We start from the raw sequence: 18,284 nt of genomic DNA on the forward strand, positions 1-18,284 counted from the left end.
AGAGGGTGGTGAGTGTCTGGAACGAGCTGCCAGAGGCAGTAGTAGAGGCGGGCACAATTTTGTCTTTTAAAAAGCGTTTAGTTATATGGGTAAGATGGGTGTAGAGGGATATGGGCCAAATGCGGGCAACTGGGATTAGTTTAGGGTTTAAAAAAAAAGGGCGGCATGGACAAGTTGGGCCGAAGGGCCTGTTTCCATGCTGTAAACCTCTATGAGTCTAATTTTGGACTCCCCCTATCCTGGGGGAAAAGACCTTGGCTATTCACCTATCTGTGCCCCTCATTATTTTATAGACCTCTATAAGATCACCCCTCAGCCTCCTACGCTCCAGGGGAAAAAGTCAGTCTTTCCAGCCTCTCCTTATAACTCAAACCTTCCAGTCCTGGTAACATACTTGTAAATCATTTTTGGCACCTTTCCAGTTTAATAACATCCTTCCTCCAGCAAGGTGACCAGAACAGTGCACAGTGCTCCAAATGTGGCCGTACCAATGTATTAGAATATTGGAATCCCTACAGTGCAGAAGGAGGCCATTCGGCCCATTGCGTCTGCATTCACCACAATCCCACCTAGGCCCTATTCCTGTAACCCCGTATATTTACCCTGCTAATCCCCCAGACAATAAGGGTCAATTTAGCATGGCCAATCAACCTAACCCGCACACCTTTGGACTTTGTACAGTTGTAAGATAATGTCCCTGTACTCAGTCCGATGAAGGCAAGTGTGCCAAACGCCTTCTTCACCACCCTGTGACGCCACTTAAAAGGAACTATGTACTGCAGCCCTGTTCGACAACACTCCCCAGGGCACTAGCATTAACTGTGCAAGTCCTGTCCTGCTTTGTCATACCTGTACACCCTGATCTGGGTGTACAGGTACACAGGTCACTGAAAGTGGCAACGCAGGTGGAGACGGTAGTCAAGAAGGCATACGGCATGCTTGCCTTCATCGGCCGGGGTATTGAGTTTAAAAATTGGCAAGTCATGTTGCAGCTTTACAGAACCTTAGTTAGGCCGCACTTGGAATATAGTGTTCAATTCTGGTCGCCACACTACCAGAAGGATGTGGAGGCTTTGGAGAGGGTACAGAAAAGATTGACCAGGATGTTGCCTGGTATGGAGGGCATTAGCTATGAGGAGTGGTTGAAAAAAGTTGGTTTGTTCTCACTGGAAAGACGGAGGTTGAGGGGGCGACCTGATAGAAGTCTACAAGATTATGAGGGGCATGGACAGAGTGGATAGTCAGAAGCTTTTTCCCCAGGGTGGAAGAGTCAATTACTAGGGGGCACAGGTTTAAGGTGCGAGGGGCAAGGTTTAAAGGAGATGTACGAGGCAAGTTTTTTTACACAGAGGGTGGTGGGTGCCTGGAACTCGCTGCCGGGGGGAGGTAGAGGAAGCGGATACGGTAGTGACTTTTAAGGGGCGTCTGGACAAATACATGAATAGGATGGGAATAGAGGGATATGGTCCCCGGAAGGGTAGGGGGTTTTAGTTCAGTCGGGGCAGCATGGTCGGTGCAGGCTTGGAGGGCCGAAGGGCCTGTTCCTATGCTGGAATTTCTTTTGTTCTTTGTCTTGCCAAAATGCAACAGCTTGCATTTGTCTGAATTAAACTCTCTCTACCAGCACCCTCTGACTGGCAAAGCAAATTTTAAAGAAAGAACAAAGAAAATTACAGCACAGGAACAGGCCCTTCGGCCCTCCAAGCCTGCACCGACCATGCTGCCCGACTGAACTAAAACCCCCTACCCTTCCGGGGACCATATCCCTCTATTCCTATCCTATTCTTGTATTTGTCGTATCCGCTTCCACTCCCTCCCCCGGCAGCGAGTTCCAGGCACCCACCACCCTCTGTGTAAAAAACTTGCCTCGTACATCTCCTTTAAACCTTGCCCCTCGCACCTTAAACCTGTGCCCCCTAGCAATTGACTCTTCCACCCTGGGGAAAAAGCTTCTGACTATCCACTCCGTCCATGCCTCTCATAGTCTTGTAGACTTCTATCCAATTGGCCAATTCTCCTGGATCCTGTGAGATTTAACCTTACTGATCAGTCTGTCAACATCCTTGGGGTTATCATTGGCCAGAAACTCAACTGGACTCACCACATAAACACAATGGCTACAAGAGCAGGTCAGAGGCTGAGGAATACTGCGATGAGTAACTCACCTCCTGACTCCCCAAAGCCTGTCCGCCATCTACAAGGCACAAGTCAGGAGTGAGATGGAATACTCCCCACTTGCCTGGATGGGTGCAGCTCCAACAACACTCAAGAAGCTCGACACCATCCAGGACAAAGCAGCCCCGCTTGGTTGGCACCACATCTACAAACATCCACTTCCTCCACCACCGACGCTCAGTAGCAGCAGTGTGTACCATCTACAAGATGCACTGCAGCAATTCACCAAAGATCCTTGGACAGCATCTTCCAAACCACCACCACTTCCATCTAGAAGGACAAGGGCAGCAGATACGTGGGGAAAACCACCACCTGCAAGTTCCCCTCCAAACTACTCACCATCCTGACTTGGAAATATATCGGCCGTTCCTTCACAGTCGCTGGGTCAAAATCCTGGAATTCCCTCCCTAACGGCATTGTGGGTCAACCCACAACACGTGCAGCGATTCAAGATGGCGGCTCACCGCCACCTTCTCAAGGGCAACAAGGAATGGGCAATAAATGCTGGCCCAGCCAGCGACGCCCGTGTCCCACGAATGAAGAATAAAAAAAGTCTACCATGTGGTACCTTGTCGAAGGCCCTGCTAAAGTCCACGTAGACCACATCTACCGCACTGCCCTCATCTATACTCTTGGTCACCCCTTCAGAAAGACTATCAGATTTGTAACACATGTTTTCCCACACGCAAAGCCATGCTGACTATCCCTAATCTGCCCTTGCCTTTCCAAAATGCCTGTAGATCCTGTCTCTCAGAATCTCCTCCAACAACACGGACCACCACTGGCATTAGACTCACCGGTCTGCAGTTCCCTGGCTTTTCCCTGCAGCCCTTCTTAAACAAGAGTCATAGAGGTTTACAGCATGGAAACATGCCCTTTGGCCCAACTTGTCCATGCCGCCGTTACTTTTTTAAACCCTTAAGCCAATCCCAATTGCCCACGTTTGGCCCATATCCCTCTATACCCACTGTACCCATGTAACAGTCTAAATGCTTTTTAGAAGACAAAATTGTACCCGCCTCTACTACTGCCTCTGGCAGCTCGTTCCAGACACTCACAACCCTGTGTGTGAAAACATTGCCCCTCTGGACACTTTTGTATCTCTCCCCTTAAACCTATGCCCTCTAGTTTTAGACTCCCCTACCTTTGGGAAAAGATATTGACTATCTACCTTGTCTGTGCCCCTCATTATTTTATAGACCTCTATAAGATCACCCCACAGCTTTCCACGCTCCAGAGAAAAAAGTCCCAGTCTAGGTAGGCCTAGAAGGTAGGGATATGTTCGGCACAGCTTGTGGGGCCGAAGGGCCTGTTTTGTGCTGTAGGTTTTCTATGTTTCTATCCAGCCTCTCCCAAAAGCACAACATTTGCCTTCCTCTAATCTTCAGGCACCTCACCTGTGGCTGTCGATGATATAAACATCTCTGCTGGGGACCCACAATTTCATCTCTAGCTTCTCACAATGTCCTGGGATACACTTCATCGGGTCCCAGGGATTTATCTACCTTTATGCTTTTTAAGTGCTCTAAGCACCTCCTCTTCTGTAATGTGGACACTTTTCAAGACATTACTATTTACTTTCCCGAGTTCCATAGTTTTCATGTCTTCCTTCACGGTAAATAGGGACAAGAAATATTAATTTAGGAACTCACTCAACTCCTGCGGCTCCACACACAGATGATCTCGTTGATCTTTAAGAGGTCCTATTCTCTCCTTAGCTACTCTTTTGCCCTTAATATACTTGTAGAATCTCTTCAGATTTTCCTTTACCTTATCTGCCGAAGCCATGTTGTGAATGTAGCCCAATCCATCACACAAACCAGCCTCCCACCCATTGACTCTGTCTACACTTCCCGCTGCCTCGGGGAAAAGCAGCCGGCATAATTAAGGACCCCACGCACCCCGGACATTCTCTCTTCCACCTTCTTCCGTCGGGAAAAAGATACAAAAGTCTGAGGTCACGCACCGACCGACTCAAGAACAGCTTCTTCCCTGCTGCTGCCGTCAGACTTTTGAATGGACCTACTCTGCACCAAGTTGATCTTTCTCTGCACCCGAGCTGTGACTGTAACACTACATTCTGCACTCTCTCCTTTCCTTCTCTATGAACGGTATGCTTTGGCTGTATAGCGCGCAAGGAACAATACTTTTCACTGTATCCCAATACATGTGACTATAATAAACCAAATCAAAACCCTTTTCAAGACATCTCTATTTACTTCCCCGAGTTCCGTAGCTGTCATGCCTTCCTCCATGGTAAATAGTGATGAGAAATATTAATTTAGGATCTCTCAACTCCTGTGGCTCCCCACGTAGGCGACCTTGTTGATCTTTAAAGAGGTCCTATTCTCTCCTTAGTTACTCTTTTGCCCTCCTGATTTCCCTTTTAAGTGCACTCCTACATCCCCTATACTCCTCAAGCGATTCACTGGACCCCAGCTGCCTATAACTGATGGATACTTCCTTCTTTTTATTGATGAGAGCCTCAATATCTCTACTCATCCAGTGTTCCCTACTCCTGCCAGCAACTTGCTAACTTGGGCCACATTGTGAGTGCTGAGCCTAGGTTACAGGAGGAGATAGCAGGCGAGGTGACCAGCGCGTCTGGTCAGAGAGGCAGGTTACTCAGCACGAGCGCTGGCCATCTACCTTTTTCTGCAACACATTGCGGATTGCTTTGCAGATCTCGTCCAGGCGCCCTGGCTCCTTCAGCGCGTCCCCTTTGCAGTTCTTCAGCACGTTGTTCATGGATTCGAGGATCGTCATGACCACCAGGCGGTCCTTCTCATCGTGAATGGTTTTCAGATAGTTTGGGAACACCACGGATAACAGCTTCTGGAAACCTGGAGTGAATAAAGACAAGGGATATGTAACCACGTGGAGGTGTTTCACCTTTAAGACATAATGAGCGACACGGTGGCACAGTGGTTAGCGCTGCTGCCTCACAGCTCCAGGGACCCCGGGTTCGATTCCCGGCTTGGGTCGCTGTCTGTGCGGAGTCTGCACGTTCTCCCCGTGTCTGCGTGGGTTTCGTCCGGGTGCTCCGGTTTCCTCCCACAGCCCGAAAGATGTGCTGGTTAGGGTTCTCCAACAGTGCACAGACACAGAAATCAATTTACAGAATACTAATTAGAATGCAAATCTCTACAGCCAGCCAGGTCTTAAAAGGTACAGATAATGTGGGTGGAGGGAACATTAAACACAGGTTAAAGAGATGTGTATTGTCTCCAGGCAGAACAGCTGGTGAGATTATGCAAGACCAGGGGCGAGCTGTGGGGGTTACTGATAATGTGACATAAATCCAACATCCCAGTTGAGGCCGTCCTCATGTGTGCGGAACTTGGCTATCAGTTTCTGCTCAGCGACTCTGCGCTGTCGTGTGTCGTGAAGACAGAGACCACTCCATCTGACGAAGGAGCTGTGCTCCGAAAGCTTATGGTATTTGCTACCAAATAAACCTGTTGGACTTTAACCTGGTGTTGTGAGACTTCTTACTGTGCTTACCCCAGTCCAACGCCGGCATCTCCACGTCAGGGGGATTAGCAGGGTAAACTTGTGGGGTTGTGAGAATAGGACCTGGGTGGGATTGTGGTCGGTACAGACTCAATTGGCCAAATTGCCTCCTGCCGTACCGTAGGGATACTATGATTTAGATAATATTCATCACACCCAATCAACATATCAGTCTGTTCCTTTCTCCCTCATGTGTTTATCCGGCTTCCCCTGAAGGGCTGTCCTCAAGCACTCCTGCTTCTTTCAAATGTTCGCTGTACGTAGTGTTTTAGTCTTTAACCTCCTTGAAAACTGGACTGTTTACTTTCCATAGCCTCTTCTCGATTGCCCACAGACCCCGTCTGACCAGGGTCTGCCCACTCCTCCAGTCTATCTGCTTCGGGGATACGGACACCCTTCCCGGGGGAGACTGGAGGAGAGATGTTGGGTGAAACAATTACCTTCCAGGTTTTGGTCTGTTGGGTTTTCCTGAGCGACTTTGTAAAGGGCGCAGCAGAACTGGCCGACAGCTTCGTAGGCCGACTTCCTCACGTTGACATGTGGATACTGCAAAAGATGTCAACGCACTGAAATTAGTCTTTAACCTGGGCTGCAACGGGGGTAAAATGAAACTCACAACAGAACTGGAGAAGAAAATGGCACCTTTCGCCACTACAGGGAGTCCCAAAGGGCTTCACAATCACTGACGTCTTTCTGTAAGGGACAGTGTTCTAATGTCTCCCATCATAAGGGCCACGAAGGCTAACAGTGCGGCGCTCCCTCAGCACTGACCCTCCCACAGTGCGGCGCTCCCTCAGCACTGACACTCCCACAGTGCGGCGCTCCCTCAGCACTGACCCTCCCACAGTGTGGCGCTCCCTCAGCACTGACCCTCCCACAGTGCGGCGCTCCCTCAGCACTGACCCTCCCACAGTGCGGCGCTCCCTCAGCACTGACCCACCCACAGTGCGGCGCTCCCTCAGCACTGACCCTCCCTCAGTGCGGCGCTCCCTCAGCACTGACCCTCCCACAGTGCGGCGCTCCCTCAGCACTGACCCTCCCACAGTGCGGTGCTCCCTCAGCACTGACCCTCCCACAGTGCGGCGCTCCCTCAGCACTGACCCTCCCACAGTGCGGCGCTCCCTCAGCACTGACCCTCCCACAGTGCGGCGCTCCCTCAGCACTGACCCTCCCACAGTGCGGCGCTCCCTCAGCACTGACCCTCCCACAGTGCGGCGCTCCCTCAGCACTGATCCTCCCACAGTGCGGTGCTCCCTCAGCACTGACCCTCCCACAGTGCGGCGCTCCCTCAGCACTGATCCTCCCACAGTGCGCACACCTTCAGTTCCGCCCCCTCTGACTATTTCCATCCCCCCATTGGACAGGGGCGTTGGGTACCGAACTATCAAGTCTTGGACTGCACCGTGATGCCTGGCAGGTCCTGACATATCTGCTGACTGCCAGTGCAGTGCGAGATACCGAACATGCTTTAGAATAGGGATTAAAAGTTCTGCAGACTCTGGAATGTGTTCAAATGCTCTGCATGTTTGAGGTTCCTACTCAATATCCAGTTGGGAATGTCACCCGCTCCTCACACTGAACCACTGACTGAAGCGGACACTAAACATCTGCCGGTTGCCCCCACAGCTGCAATATGTGGAATTTAGGGATGGAAAGGTAGGCTGCACTTGGAATAAAGTGTTCAATTCTGGTCGCCACACTACCAGAAGGATGTGGAGGCTTTGGAGAGGGTACAGAAAAAATTTACTAGGATGTTGCCTGGTATGGAGGGCACTAGCTACTCAAGTGGATAGAGCCGTGAAGGTGGCCTATAGTGTGTTAGCGTTTATTAACAGGGGGTTGGAGTTTAAGAGCCGTGGGGTTATGCTGCAACTGTACAGGACCTTGGTGAGACCACATTTGGAATATTGTGTGCAGTTCTGGTCACCTCACTATAAGAAGGATGTGGAAGCGCTGGAAAGAGTGCAGAGGAGATTTACCAGGATGCTGCCTGGTTTGGAGGGTAGGTCTTATGAGGAAAGGTTGAGGGAGCTAGGGCTGTTCTCTCTGGAGCGGAGGAGGTTGAGAGGCGACTTAATAGAGGTTTATAAGATGATGAGGGGGATAGATAGAGTGGACGTTCAGAGACTATTTCCTCGGGTGGATGGAGCTATTACAAGGGGGCATAACTATAGGGTTCATGGTGGGAGATATAGGAAGGATGTCCGAGGTAGGTTCTTTACGCAGAGAGTGGTTGGGGTGTGGAATGGACTGCCTGCTGTGATAGTGGAGTCAGACACTTTAGGAACATTTAAGCGGTTATTGGATAGGCACATGGAGCACACCAGGATGATAGGGAGTGGGATAGCTTGATCTTGGTTTCGGAAAAGGTTCGGCACAACATCGTGGGTCAAAGGGCCTATACTTATACTGTGCTGTACTGTTCTATGTTCTATGTGAGGTTGACTAACTTGGTTTGTTCTCGCTGGAACAACAGAGGTTGAGGGGCGACCTGATAGAAGTCTACAAGATTATGAGGGACATAACAAAGAACAAAGAACAGTACAGCACAGGAAACAGGCCCTTCGGCCCTCCAAGCCTGTGCCGCTCCTTGGTCCAACTAGACCAATCGTTTGTATCCCTCCATTCCCAGGCTGCTCATGTGACTATCCAGGTAAGTCTTAAACGATGTCAGCGTGCCTGCCTCCACCACCCTACTTGGCAGCGCATTCCAGGCCCCCACCACCCTCTGTGTAAAAAACGTCCCTCTGATATCTGAGTTATACTTCGTCCCTCTCACCTTGAGCCTGTGACCCCTCGTGATCGTCACCTCCGACCTGGGAAAAAGCTTCCCACTGTTCACCCTATCTATACCCTTCATAATTTTGTACACCTCTATTAGATCTCCCCTCATTCTCCGTCTTTCCAAGGAGAACAAGCCCGGTTTACCCAATCTCTCCTCATAGCTAAGACCCTCCATACCAGGCAACATCCTGGTAAACCTTCTCTGCACTCTCTCTAACGCCTCCACATCCTTCTGGTAGTGCGGCGACCAGAACTGGACGCAGTACTCCAAATGTGGCCTAACCAGCGTTCTATACAGCTGCATCATCAGACTCCAGCTTTTATACTCTATACCCCGTCCTATAAAGGCAAGCATACCATATGCCTTCTTCACCACCTTCTCCACCTGTGTTGCCACCTTCAAGGATTTGTGGACTTGCACACCTAGGTCCCTCTGTGTTTCTATACTCCTGATGACTCTGCCATTTATTGTATAACTCCTCCCTACATTATTTCTTCCAAAATGCATCACTTCGCATTTATCCGGATTAAACTCCATCTGCCACCTCTCCGCCCAATTTTCCAGCCTATCTATATCCTGCTGTATTGCCCGACAATGCTCTTTGCTATCCGCAAGTCCAGCCATCTTCGTGTCATCCGCAAACTTGCTGATTACACCAGTTACACCTTCTTCCAAATCATTTACATATATCACAAATAGCAGAGGTCCCAGTACAGAGCCCTGCGGAACACCACTGGTCACAGACCTCCAGCCGGAAAAAGACCCTTCGACCACTACCCTCTGTCTCCTATGGCCAAGCCAGTTCTCCACCCATCTAGCCACTTCTCCTTGTATCCCATGAGCCTTAACCTTCTTAACCAACCTGCCATGTGGGACTTTGTCAAAAGACTTACTGAAATCCATATAGACGACATCCACGGCCCTTCCTTCATCAACCATTTTTGTCACTTCCTCAAAAAACTCCACCAAATTTGTAAGGCACGACCTCCCTCTTACAAAACCATGCTGTCTGTCACTAATGAGATTGTTCCGTTCTAAATGCACATACATCCTGTCTCTAAGAATCCTCTCCAACAACTTCCCTACCACGGACGTCAAGCTCACCGGCCTATAATTTCCCGGGTTATCCCTGCTACCCTTCTTAAACAACGGGACCACATTCGCTATCCTCCAATCCTCAGGGACCTCACCCGTGTCCAAAGAAGCGACAAAGATTTCCGTCAGAGGCCCAGCAATTTCATCTCTCGTCTCCCTGAGCAGTCGAGGATAGATGCCATCAGGCCCTGGGGCTTTGTCAGTTTTAATGTTCCCTAAAAAACCTAACACTTCCTCTCTTGTAATGGAGATTTTCTCTAACGGGTCAACACCTCCCTCCGAGACACTCCCGGTTAACACGCCCCTCTCCTTCGTGAATACCGATGCAAAGTATTCATTTAGGATCTCCCCTATTCCCTTGGGTTCTAAGCATAATTCCCCTCCTTTGTCCCTGAGAGGTCCGATTTTCTCCCTGACAACTCTTTTGTTCCTAACGTATGAATAGAATGCCTTAGGATTCTCCTTAATCCTGCCTGCCAAGAACATCTCGTGACCTCTTTTTGCCCTTCTAACTCCCCGTTTGAGTTCTTTCCTACTCTCTCTGTATTCCTCCAGAGCTCCATCTGTTTTCAGTTGCCTGGACTTAACGTACGCCTCCCTTTTCATTTTAATCAGATCCTCAATTTCCCTGGTTATCCACGGCTCTCGAATCCTACCTTTCCTTTTTACAGGCACATGCCTATCCTGCAGCCTTATCAATAGTTCCTTAAAAGACTCCCACATGCCAGACGCGGACGTACCCTCGAACATCCTCTCCCAATCAACATCCACCAATTCCTGCCTAATCCGGCTATAGTTAGCCTTCCCCCAATTTAGCACCCTGCCCGTAGGTCAGCACTCATCCTTGTCCATTACTATCCTAAAGTTAACAGAGTTGTGGTCACTATTTGCCACATGTTCCCCTACCGAAACTTTGACGACCTGACTGGGCTCATTTCCCAGAACTAGGTCCAGTATAGCCCCCTCTCTAGTCGGGCTATCTACATACTGTTCCAAAGAACCTTCCAGTATGCATTTTACAAATTCCTCCCCGTCCGGATCCCCAGCTCTAAGCACTTTCCAGTCTGTGCCAGGGAAATTAAAGTCCCCCACTACAACAACCCTATTTTTTCTGCACCTATCCAGAATCTCCTGACATATCCTTTCCTCCACTTCCCGTGGGCTGTTGGGTGGTCTGTAGTACACCCCCAGCATAGTGACTGCACCCTTCCTGTTTCTGAGTTCCACCCACAGCGACTCAGTACATGACCCCTCTCAGTTGTCTACCCTCTGCACCACGGTAATATGCTCCTTAACTAATATCGCTACTCCCCCACCTTTTTTAGCCCCTCCTCTGTCTCGCCTAAAACACTTATACCCCGGAATATTCAGCTGCCAGTCCTGTCCTTCTTTTAACCAAGTTTCCATCACCGCAACCACATCCAAATTCCGCATAAGCATTAAGGCCCTAAGTTCGTCTGTTTTACCCGTTCCGCTCCTCGCATTGAAGCAGATGCACTCCAGACCTCCAGGCCCACTCAGGTCATCCTCCTCCAGAGTGCTCCTCTTCTTAGCTAGCCTTGCCCTGGCCCCCAGCTCAACCCCAGCCTCAGTATTTACTGACCTACTGTTTTGTTCCCCACCCCCCTGCCACACTAGTTTAAATCCTGCCGAAACACTCTAGCAAAACTCCCAGCCAGGATATTTGCTCCCTTCCAGTTGAGGTGTAACCCATCCTTTCTGTACAGTTGCCATCCTGACTTGAAGATTTCCCAGTTATCTATGAATTTAAAACCCTCCCTCTTGCACCAGTCCTTTAGCCACACGTTCAACTGTAGAATCTCCCTGTTCCGAGCCTCACTTGCACTAGACACCGGGAGCAGTCCAGAGATTGCTACCCTGGAGGCCTTACTTTTTAGCCTAGCACCCAACTCCCTGAATTTCTCTCGTATGACCCCCCTGCTCTTCCTACCTACATCATTTTCACCAATGTGTACAATCACATCCGTTTGACTACCTTCCTTTTTAAATATGCTTCCTACCCTCTCGGAGACATCCAGTACCCCGGCACCAGGGAGGCAGACTACCATCCTGGATTCTCGTTCACTCCCACAGAACCGCCTGTCCGTGCCTCTAACCAGTGCGTCCCCCACAACTATCGCTCTCCTAAACCCCTTCTTTCCCTTCCGGACCCCTGAGCCTGTCTCCGTGGAGGCGATCTGGTCCTCGTGGCTTACCCCTGGAGGGTCATCCCCCTCCACAGAATCCAAAACAATATACCTATTTTGGAGGGGGACAACCACAGGGGATCCCTCCACAGACTGCTCACTCCCTTCCCTTCTCCCATCTGTTGCCCATCCCTTTCTTTTATGGGAGACTGCCACTGGGGTACTTTCTGGCACATCGCCCTTCTGACTATTACCCCTCCTAACTGTGACCCACGTGTCTTCCTTCCGAGACCCTGGTGTCACTACCTGACTATAACTTTTATCTATTACTCTCTCATTTTCCCTAACTAAACTGAGTTCATCGAGCCTCAGCTCCAGCTCCCTTACACGATCCTTCAGGAGTTGCAGTTCCACACATCTGGCACAGATATGGACTTCCGGGAGGCAAGTTGTCTCCAGGAACTCCCACATCCCACACCGAATGCAGTATACTGGCCTCCCACTCATACCAGCCGTGTCCTTTTTAGTTTTTGGGAGATAAAACAAAAAAGGGGGTGTTACAGAAGAAAAACAAACAACCTTCCTCGCCTTCGCCGAAGCCCTGTGAGCCAAAGCCCTTATAGCTCACACTCTGCTTCCCACACACTCCACTGCCCGCTCCCGACGCTGCCCGCTGTATACTGCAGCCCACCTTTTATACTTCACGCGCTTAAAAATCCCTTCCCAAACTCTTTGGCAGCCCACTTCCAGTTTTCACTTTAAACTTAAAATTCTACTGCAAAAGTAAAGGCCAAAAAAAAACACACACTTAGCTGACTAATTAAATAAATAAACAATTCAATTAATCTCTCACCAGCACTGCTGCCTCCAATCACTCCCTCTCAGCTTGCTCCAGTGGAACAATGTACCACCGTGCCATGGCATGGACAGAGTGGATAGTCAGAAGCTTTTTCCCCAGGGTGGAAGAGTCAATTACTAGGGGGCACAGGTTTAAGGTGCGAGGGGCAAGGTTTAAAGGAGATGTACGAGGCAAGTTTTTTACACAGAGGGTGGTGGGTGCCTGGAACTCGCTGCCGGGGGAGGTAGTGGAAGCGGATACGACAGTGAGTTTTAAGGGGTGTCTGGACAAATACATGAATAGGATGGGAATAGAGGGATACGGTCCCCGGAAGGGTAGGGGGTTTTAGTTCAGTCAGGGGCAGCATGGTCAGTGCAGGCTTGGAGGGCCGAAGGGCCTGTTCCTGTGCTGTAATTTTCTTTGTTCTTTGAACGGGGCAGGGGAAGAGTGGGGTTGCTGCAGGAGTGATGCGGAGAGTCCAGAAATCGGATACTCACGTTGGTAATGCGGAAAATCTCTTCAAAGCAGCTTTCCATAAATGGCATAAAGGCGGCCCTGGAGCAGACAAAGCAGGTTTAGCTCGGAGGCTTAACTTGTTGTAAAGATCGAAGCAAAGTGAGACTGCATTCGTACACTCCCCTATAAAGAGATCCCCACTGTCCACAAGGGCAGGATTCACTTGCGATAGGTTTTTGGCTGATTCCAGATCGCGACACCAAACAGCGATCCCCAGCTGCTCACATCCCAAAGGCACAGAGCGAGAACGAAGAGGCAATCCTCTTCAAGATATTTCAACAACCCAGCGTCAGCAATTCATCTTTCGTGTTTGGCGCAATCTGCTTTACGGACGGCACGGCGGCACAGTGGGTTAGTGCTGCTGCCTCACAGCGCCAGGGACCCGGGTTCGATTCCTGGCCTCGGCTCACTGTCTGTGCGGAGTCTGCACGTTCTCCCCGTGTCTGCGTGGGTTTCCTCCAGTGGGAGGAAACTGTGCTACGGTTTCCTCCCACAGTCCGAAAGAAGTGCTGCTTAGGTGGATTGGCCATGCTAAATTCTCCCGCAGTGAACCCAAACAGGCGGCGGAGTGTGGCGACTAGGGGATTTTCACAGTAACTTCATTGCAGTGTTAATAGAAGCTTACTTGTGACAGAAATAAATAAATTTTAAACTTTGGGTGACATGGTGGCACAGTGAGTTAGCCCTGGTGCCGCAGCGCTCGGGACCTGGGTTCGATTCCCGGCTTGGGTCACCGTCTGTGTGGAGTCTGCACATTCTCCCCGTGTCTGCGTGGGTTTCCTCCCACACTCCAAAGATTGCAGTGGATTGGCCATGCTAAATTGACCCGAAGGGGAACTAGCCAGGGTAAATGCACGGGGTTATGGGGATAGGGCCTGGGTGGGATTGTGGTCGGTGCAGACTTGATGGGCCGAATGGCCTCCTTCTGCACTGTAGGATTCTATGATTTAACATAGGAGAGAAGGAAAGGAAAGGTGCAGAATATAGAGGCGGCACAGTGGGTTAGCGCTGCTGCCTCACAGCGCCAGGGACCCGGGTTCGATTCCCGGCTTGGGGTCACTGTCTGTGCGGAGTCTGCACATTCTCCCCGTGTCTGCGTGGGTTTCCTCCCACAGTCCGAAAGATGTGCAGGTTCGGTGGATTGGCCGTGTTAAATTGCCCCTTAGTGTCAGGGGGACTAGCTAGGGTAAATGCATGGGGTTCTGGGGATAGGGTCTGCGTGGGATTGTGGACGGTGCAGACTCGATGGGCCGAATGGCCTCCTTCTGCACTGTAGGGATTCTATGATTCTCGAGTTACAGTCATAGCTATGTTGTGACTAATAAATAAACTTTACTTTTTATGTTATTGCCGATGGATCTCATTGGAAAGGGCTGGTTTATCTGGGCTGGATCTTCCAGACCATAAGAGAAGACCATTCAGCCCATCGAGCCTCCTCCGCCTTCCCAAATGATGATGGCTGATTTTGGTTCCAGCTGCACTATTCCGCCTGCCCCCCCACCCCCCCCCCCCCCCCCCCCACCCCCTGCCTCCCCGAATATCAATTAATTCCCCAGATCCCAAAACTCTGTCTGTCCCAGCTCAAAGTGTGTTACATAGAAACACAGAAGATAGGAGCAGGAGGAGGCCATTCGGCCCTTCGAGCCTGCTCCCCCATTCATCACCATCATGGCTGATCATCCAACTCAATAGCCTAATCCTGCTTTCCCCCCATAACCTTTGACCCCGTTCGCCCCCCAGTGCCCTATCCAGCCGCCTCTTGAATACATTCAATGTTTTGGCATCAACTACTTCCTGTGGGAATGAATTCCACAGGCTCACCACTCTCTGGGTGAAGAAATGTCTCCTTATCTCCGTCCTAAATGGTCTACCCCGAATCCTCAGACTGTGACCCCCTGGTTCTGGACTCCCCCGACCATCGGGAACATCCTCCCTGCATCTACCCTGTCTCGTCCCGTTACCAAACCCCGCCCCCAATCCCCTGGTTCTGGACTCCCCCCCACCATCGGGAACATCCTCCCTGCATCTACCCTGTCTCGTCCCGTTACCAAACCCCGCCCCCAATCCCCAAACCCCACCCCCAATCCCCAAACCCCACCCCCAATCCCCAAACCCCGCCCCCAATCCCCAAACCCCAATCCCCAAACCCCGCCCCCAATCCCCAAACCCCGCCCCCAATCCCCTGGTTCTGGACTCCCCCCACCATCGGGAACATCCTCCCTGCATCTCCCCTGTCTAGTCCTGTTAGAATTTGATAAGTCTCTATGAGATTCCCCTCTCATTCGTCTGAACTCCAGTGAAAACAATCCTAACCTGGTCAATCTCTCCTCGTCCATCAGTCCCGCCATCCCCGGGATCAGCCTGGGAAACCTTCGCTGCAACTCCCTCGAGAGCAAGAACATCTTTCCTCAGAAAAGGAGACCAAAGGTTCACGAGAATGATCCCTGGAATGAAGAGCTTGTCGTATGAGGAACGGTTGAGGACTCTGGGTCTGTACTCGTTGGAGTTTAGAAGGATGAGGATCTTATTGAAACTCTCAGGATACTGCGAGGCCTGGATAGAGTGGACGTGGAGAGGATGTTTCCACTAGTAGGAAAAACTAGAACCAGAGGGCACAACCTCAGGCTAAAGGGACGATCCTTTAAAACAGAGATGAGGAGGAATTTCTTCAGCCAGAGAGTGGTGAATCTGTGGAAGTCTTTGCCGCAGAAGGCTGTGGAGGCCGGGTCATTGAGTGTCTTTAAGACAGAGATAGATAGGTTCCTGATTAATAAGGGGATCAGGGGTTATGGGGAAAAGGCAGGAGAATGGGGATGAGAAAAATATCAGCCATGATTGAATGGCGGAGCAGACTCGATGGGCCGAGTGGCCTCATTCTGCTCCTATGTCTTATGGTCAAAGCTACACACAATATTACGATGGAAGGGCCACAACCGTCTGGGGTCAAGAATTCCAAAGATTCACAACCCTTTGAGTGAAGACATTCCTCGTCACCCGAGTCCCAAATGGTCACCCCCTTCTCCCAGACTGTGGCCCCCTCCTCGTGTTTTAGATTCATGACCCATGGGAAACAATCTCTCAATTTCCACCCTCTCAAAGCCCTTCAGAATCATGCGGGTTTTAATGAGGTTGCCTCTCGTTCCAGAGAATATAGGCCAATTAGCCTCCACCATACACTGTAACCACCGCCCCCTGACATTCAATGGTGTTACCATCACTGAATCGCCCACTGTCAACATCCTGGGGGTTACCATTGACCAGAAACTCAACTGGACTCACCACATAAACACAGTGGCTACAAGAGCAGGTCAGAGGCTGGGAACACGACGGCGAGTAACTCACCTCCTGACTCCCCAAAGCCTGTCCACCATCGACAAGGCACAAGTCAGGAGTGTGATGGAATACTCCCCACTTGCCTGGATGGGTGCAGCTCCAACAACACTCAAGAAGCTCAACACCATCCAGGACAAAGCAGCCCCCTTGATTGGCACCACATCTACAAACATCCACTCCCTCCACCACCGACGCTCAGTAGCAGCAGTGTGTACCATTTACAAGATGCATGGCAGCAGTTCAAAGATCCTTGGACAGCATCTTCCAAACCACAACCACTTCCATCTCGAAGGACAAGGGCAGCAGATACGTGGGGAACTCCACCACCTGCAAGTTCCCCTCCAAACCACTCACCGTCCCGACTTGGAAATATATCGGCTGTTCCTTCACAGTCACTGGGTCAGAATCCTGGAATTCCCTCCCTAATGGTCAACCCACAGCACATGCAGCGATTCAAGATGGCGGCTCACCGCCACCTTCTCAAGGGGCAACTAGGGATGGGCAATAAATGCTGGCCCAGCCAGCGACGCCCGTGTCCTAGGAACGAACATGAATATAAAAGCCCCCTGATCGAGTGTACCCGCACTGTAACGCCTCCAATGGAAGTCTATCCTTGAATGTGGAGATTTGTGCAGAGTATTCCAGATGTGGTCTGACCAAAACCCGAGCTGGAAGGGGCCATGAGGCGGGAACAGAGGTGCAGCGCTCGCACCTGGGCAAGTAGGATCTGGAAAAAGGGAAAGGCTGGCATCGTGGTGAATAGGACAGCTGTGCACTACTGTGTACCAAGCTGCTCATGGACACAGAGAAAATGGGGAAATTCCACACAGACGATCACCCGAGGCCGGAATTGAACCTGGCGCTGTGAGGCAGCAGTGCCACCACGGGACATGGGCGTCACTGGCCAGCATTTATTCCCCATCCCTAGTTGCCCCTTGGAGGGCAGTTGAGAGTCAACCCCATTGCTGTGGCTCTGGAGTCACATGTAGGCCAGACCGGGGTAAGGACGGCAGATTTCCTTCCCTAAAGGGAACCAGATGGGTTTCTCCGACAATGGGTCATCAGTAGATTCTTAATCCCAGATATTTTTTATTGAATTCAAATTCCACCATCTGCCGCGGGCGGGATTCGAACCCGGGTCCCCCAGAACATTAGCTGAGTTTCTGGATTAACAGTCTGGCGATAATACCACTAGGCCATTGCCTCCCTAAGCATTTATTGCCTCTTGAGCCACCTTATGTGTAGACGTGGAGCGGATGCTTCCTCCTGGGGGACATTCTAAGACGTGAGGTTATAGTCTTAGGATAAGGGGTCGCAGATTTAAAACGGAGTTGGAGGAACATAGAACATTACAGCGCAGTCCAGGCCCTTTGGCCCTCGATGTTGCGCCGACCAGTGAAACCAATCTAAAGCCCCTCTAATCTACACTATTCCAATATCATCCATATGTTTATCCAATGACCATTTAAATGCCCTTAATGTTGACGAGTCCACTACTGCTGCAGGCAGGGCATTCCACGCCCTTACTACTCTCTGAGTAAAGAACCTACCTCTAACATCTGTCCTATATCTCTCACCCCTCAATTTAAAGCTCTGTCCCCTCGTGTTAGCCATCACCATCCGAGGAAAAAGGCTCTCACTGTCCACCCTATCTAATCCTCTGATCATCTTGTATGCCTCTATTAAGTCACCTCTTAACCTTCTTCTCTCTAACGAAAACAACCTCAAGCCCCTCAGCCTTTCCTCATAAGACCTTCCCACCATACCAGGCAACATCCTGGTAAATCTCCTCTGCACTCTTTCCAATGCATCCACATCCTTCCTATAATGCGGCGACCAGAACTGTATGCAATACTCCAAATGCGGCCGCACCAGAGTTTTG

The 18,284-nt window shown here is 50.6% G+C and overlaps 1 protein-coding gene across 1 annotated transcript in view; it reads right to left on the reverse strand.

Annotated features, from left to right (window-relative positions):
• Positions 1-18,284, reverse strand: part of ipo4 (importin 4) — a 197,093-nt gene that overhangs the window by 55,937 nt on the left and 122,872 nt on the right. The window contains exons 21-23 of the mRNA XM_078204800.1: positions 13,051-13,108; positions 6,129-6,234; positions 4,825-5,018 (exon numbers count right to left, since the gene is read on the reverse strand). Of these exons, the coding sequence (XP_078060926.1) occupies positions 4,825-5,018; positions 6,129-6,234; positions 13,051-13,108 (358 nt within the window). The remainder of the gene's footprint in view (positions 1-4,824; positions 5,019-6,128; positions 6,235-13,050; positions 13,109-18,284) is intronic.

The sequence above is a fragment of the Mustelus asterias genome, unplaced genomic scaffold, assembly GCF_964213995.1.
Source record: "Mustelus asterias unplaced genomic scaffold, sMusAst1.hap1.1 HAP1_SCAFFOLD_453, whole genome shotgun sequence".
NCBI classification, from domain to species: Eukaryota; Metazoa; Chordata; class Chondrichthyes; order Carcharhiniformes; family Triakidae; genus Mustelus; species Mustelus asterias.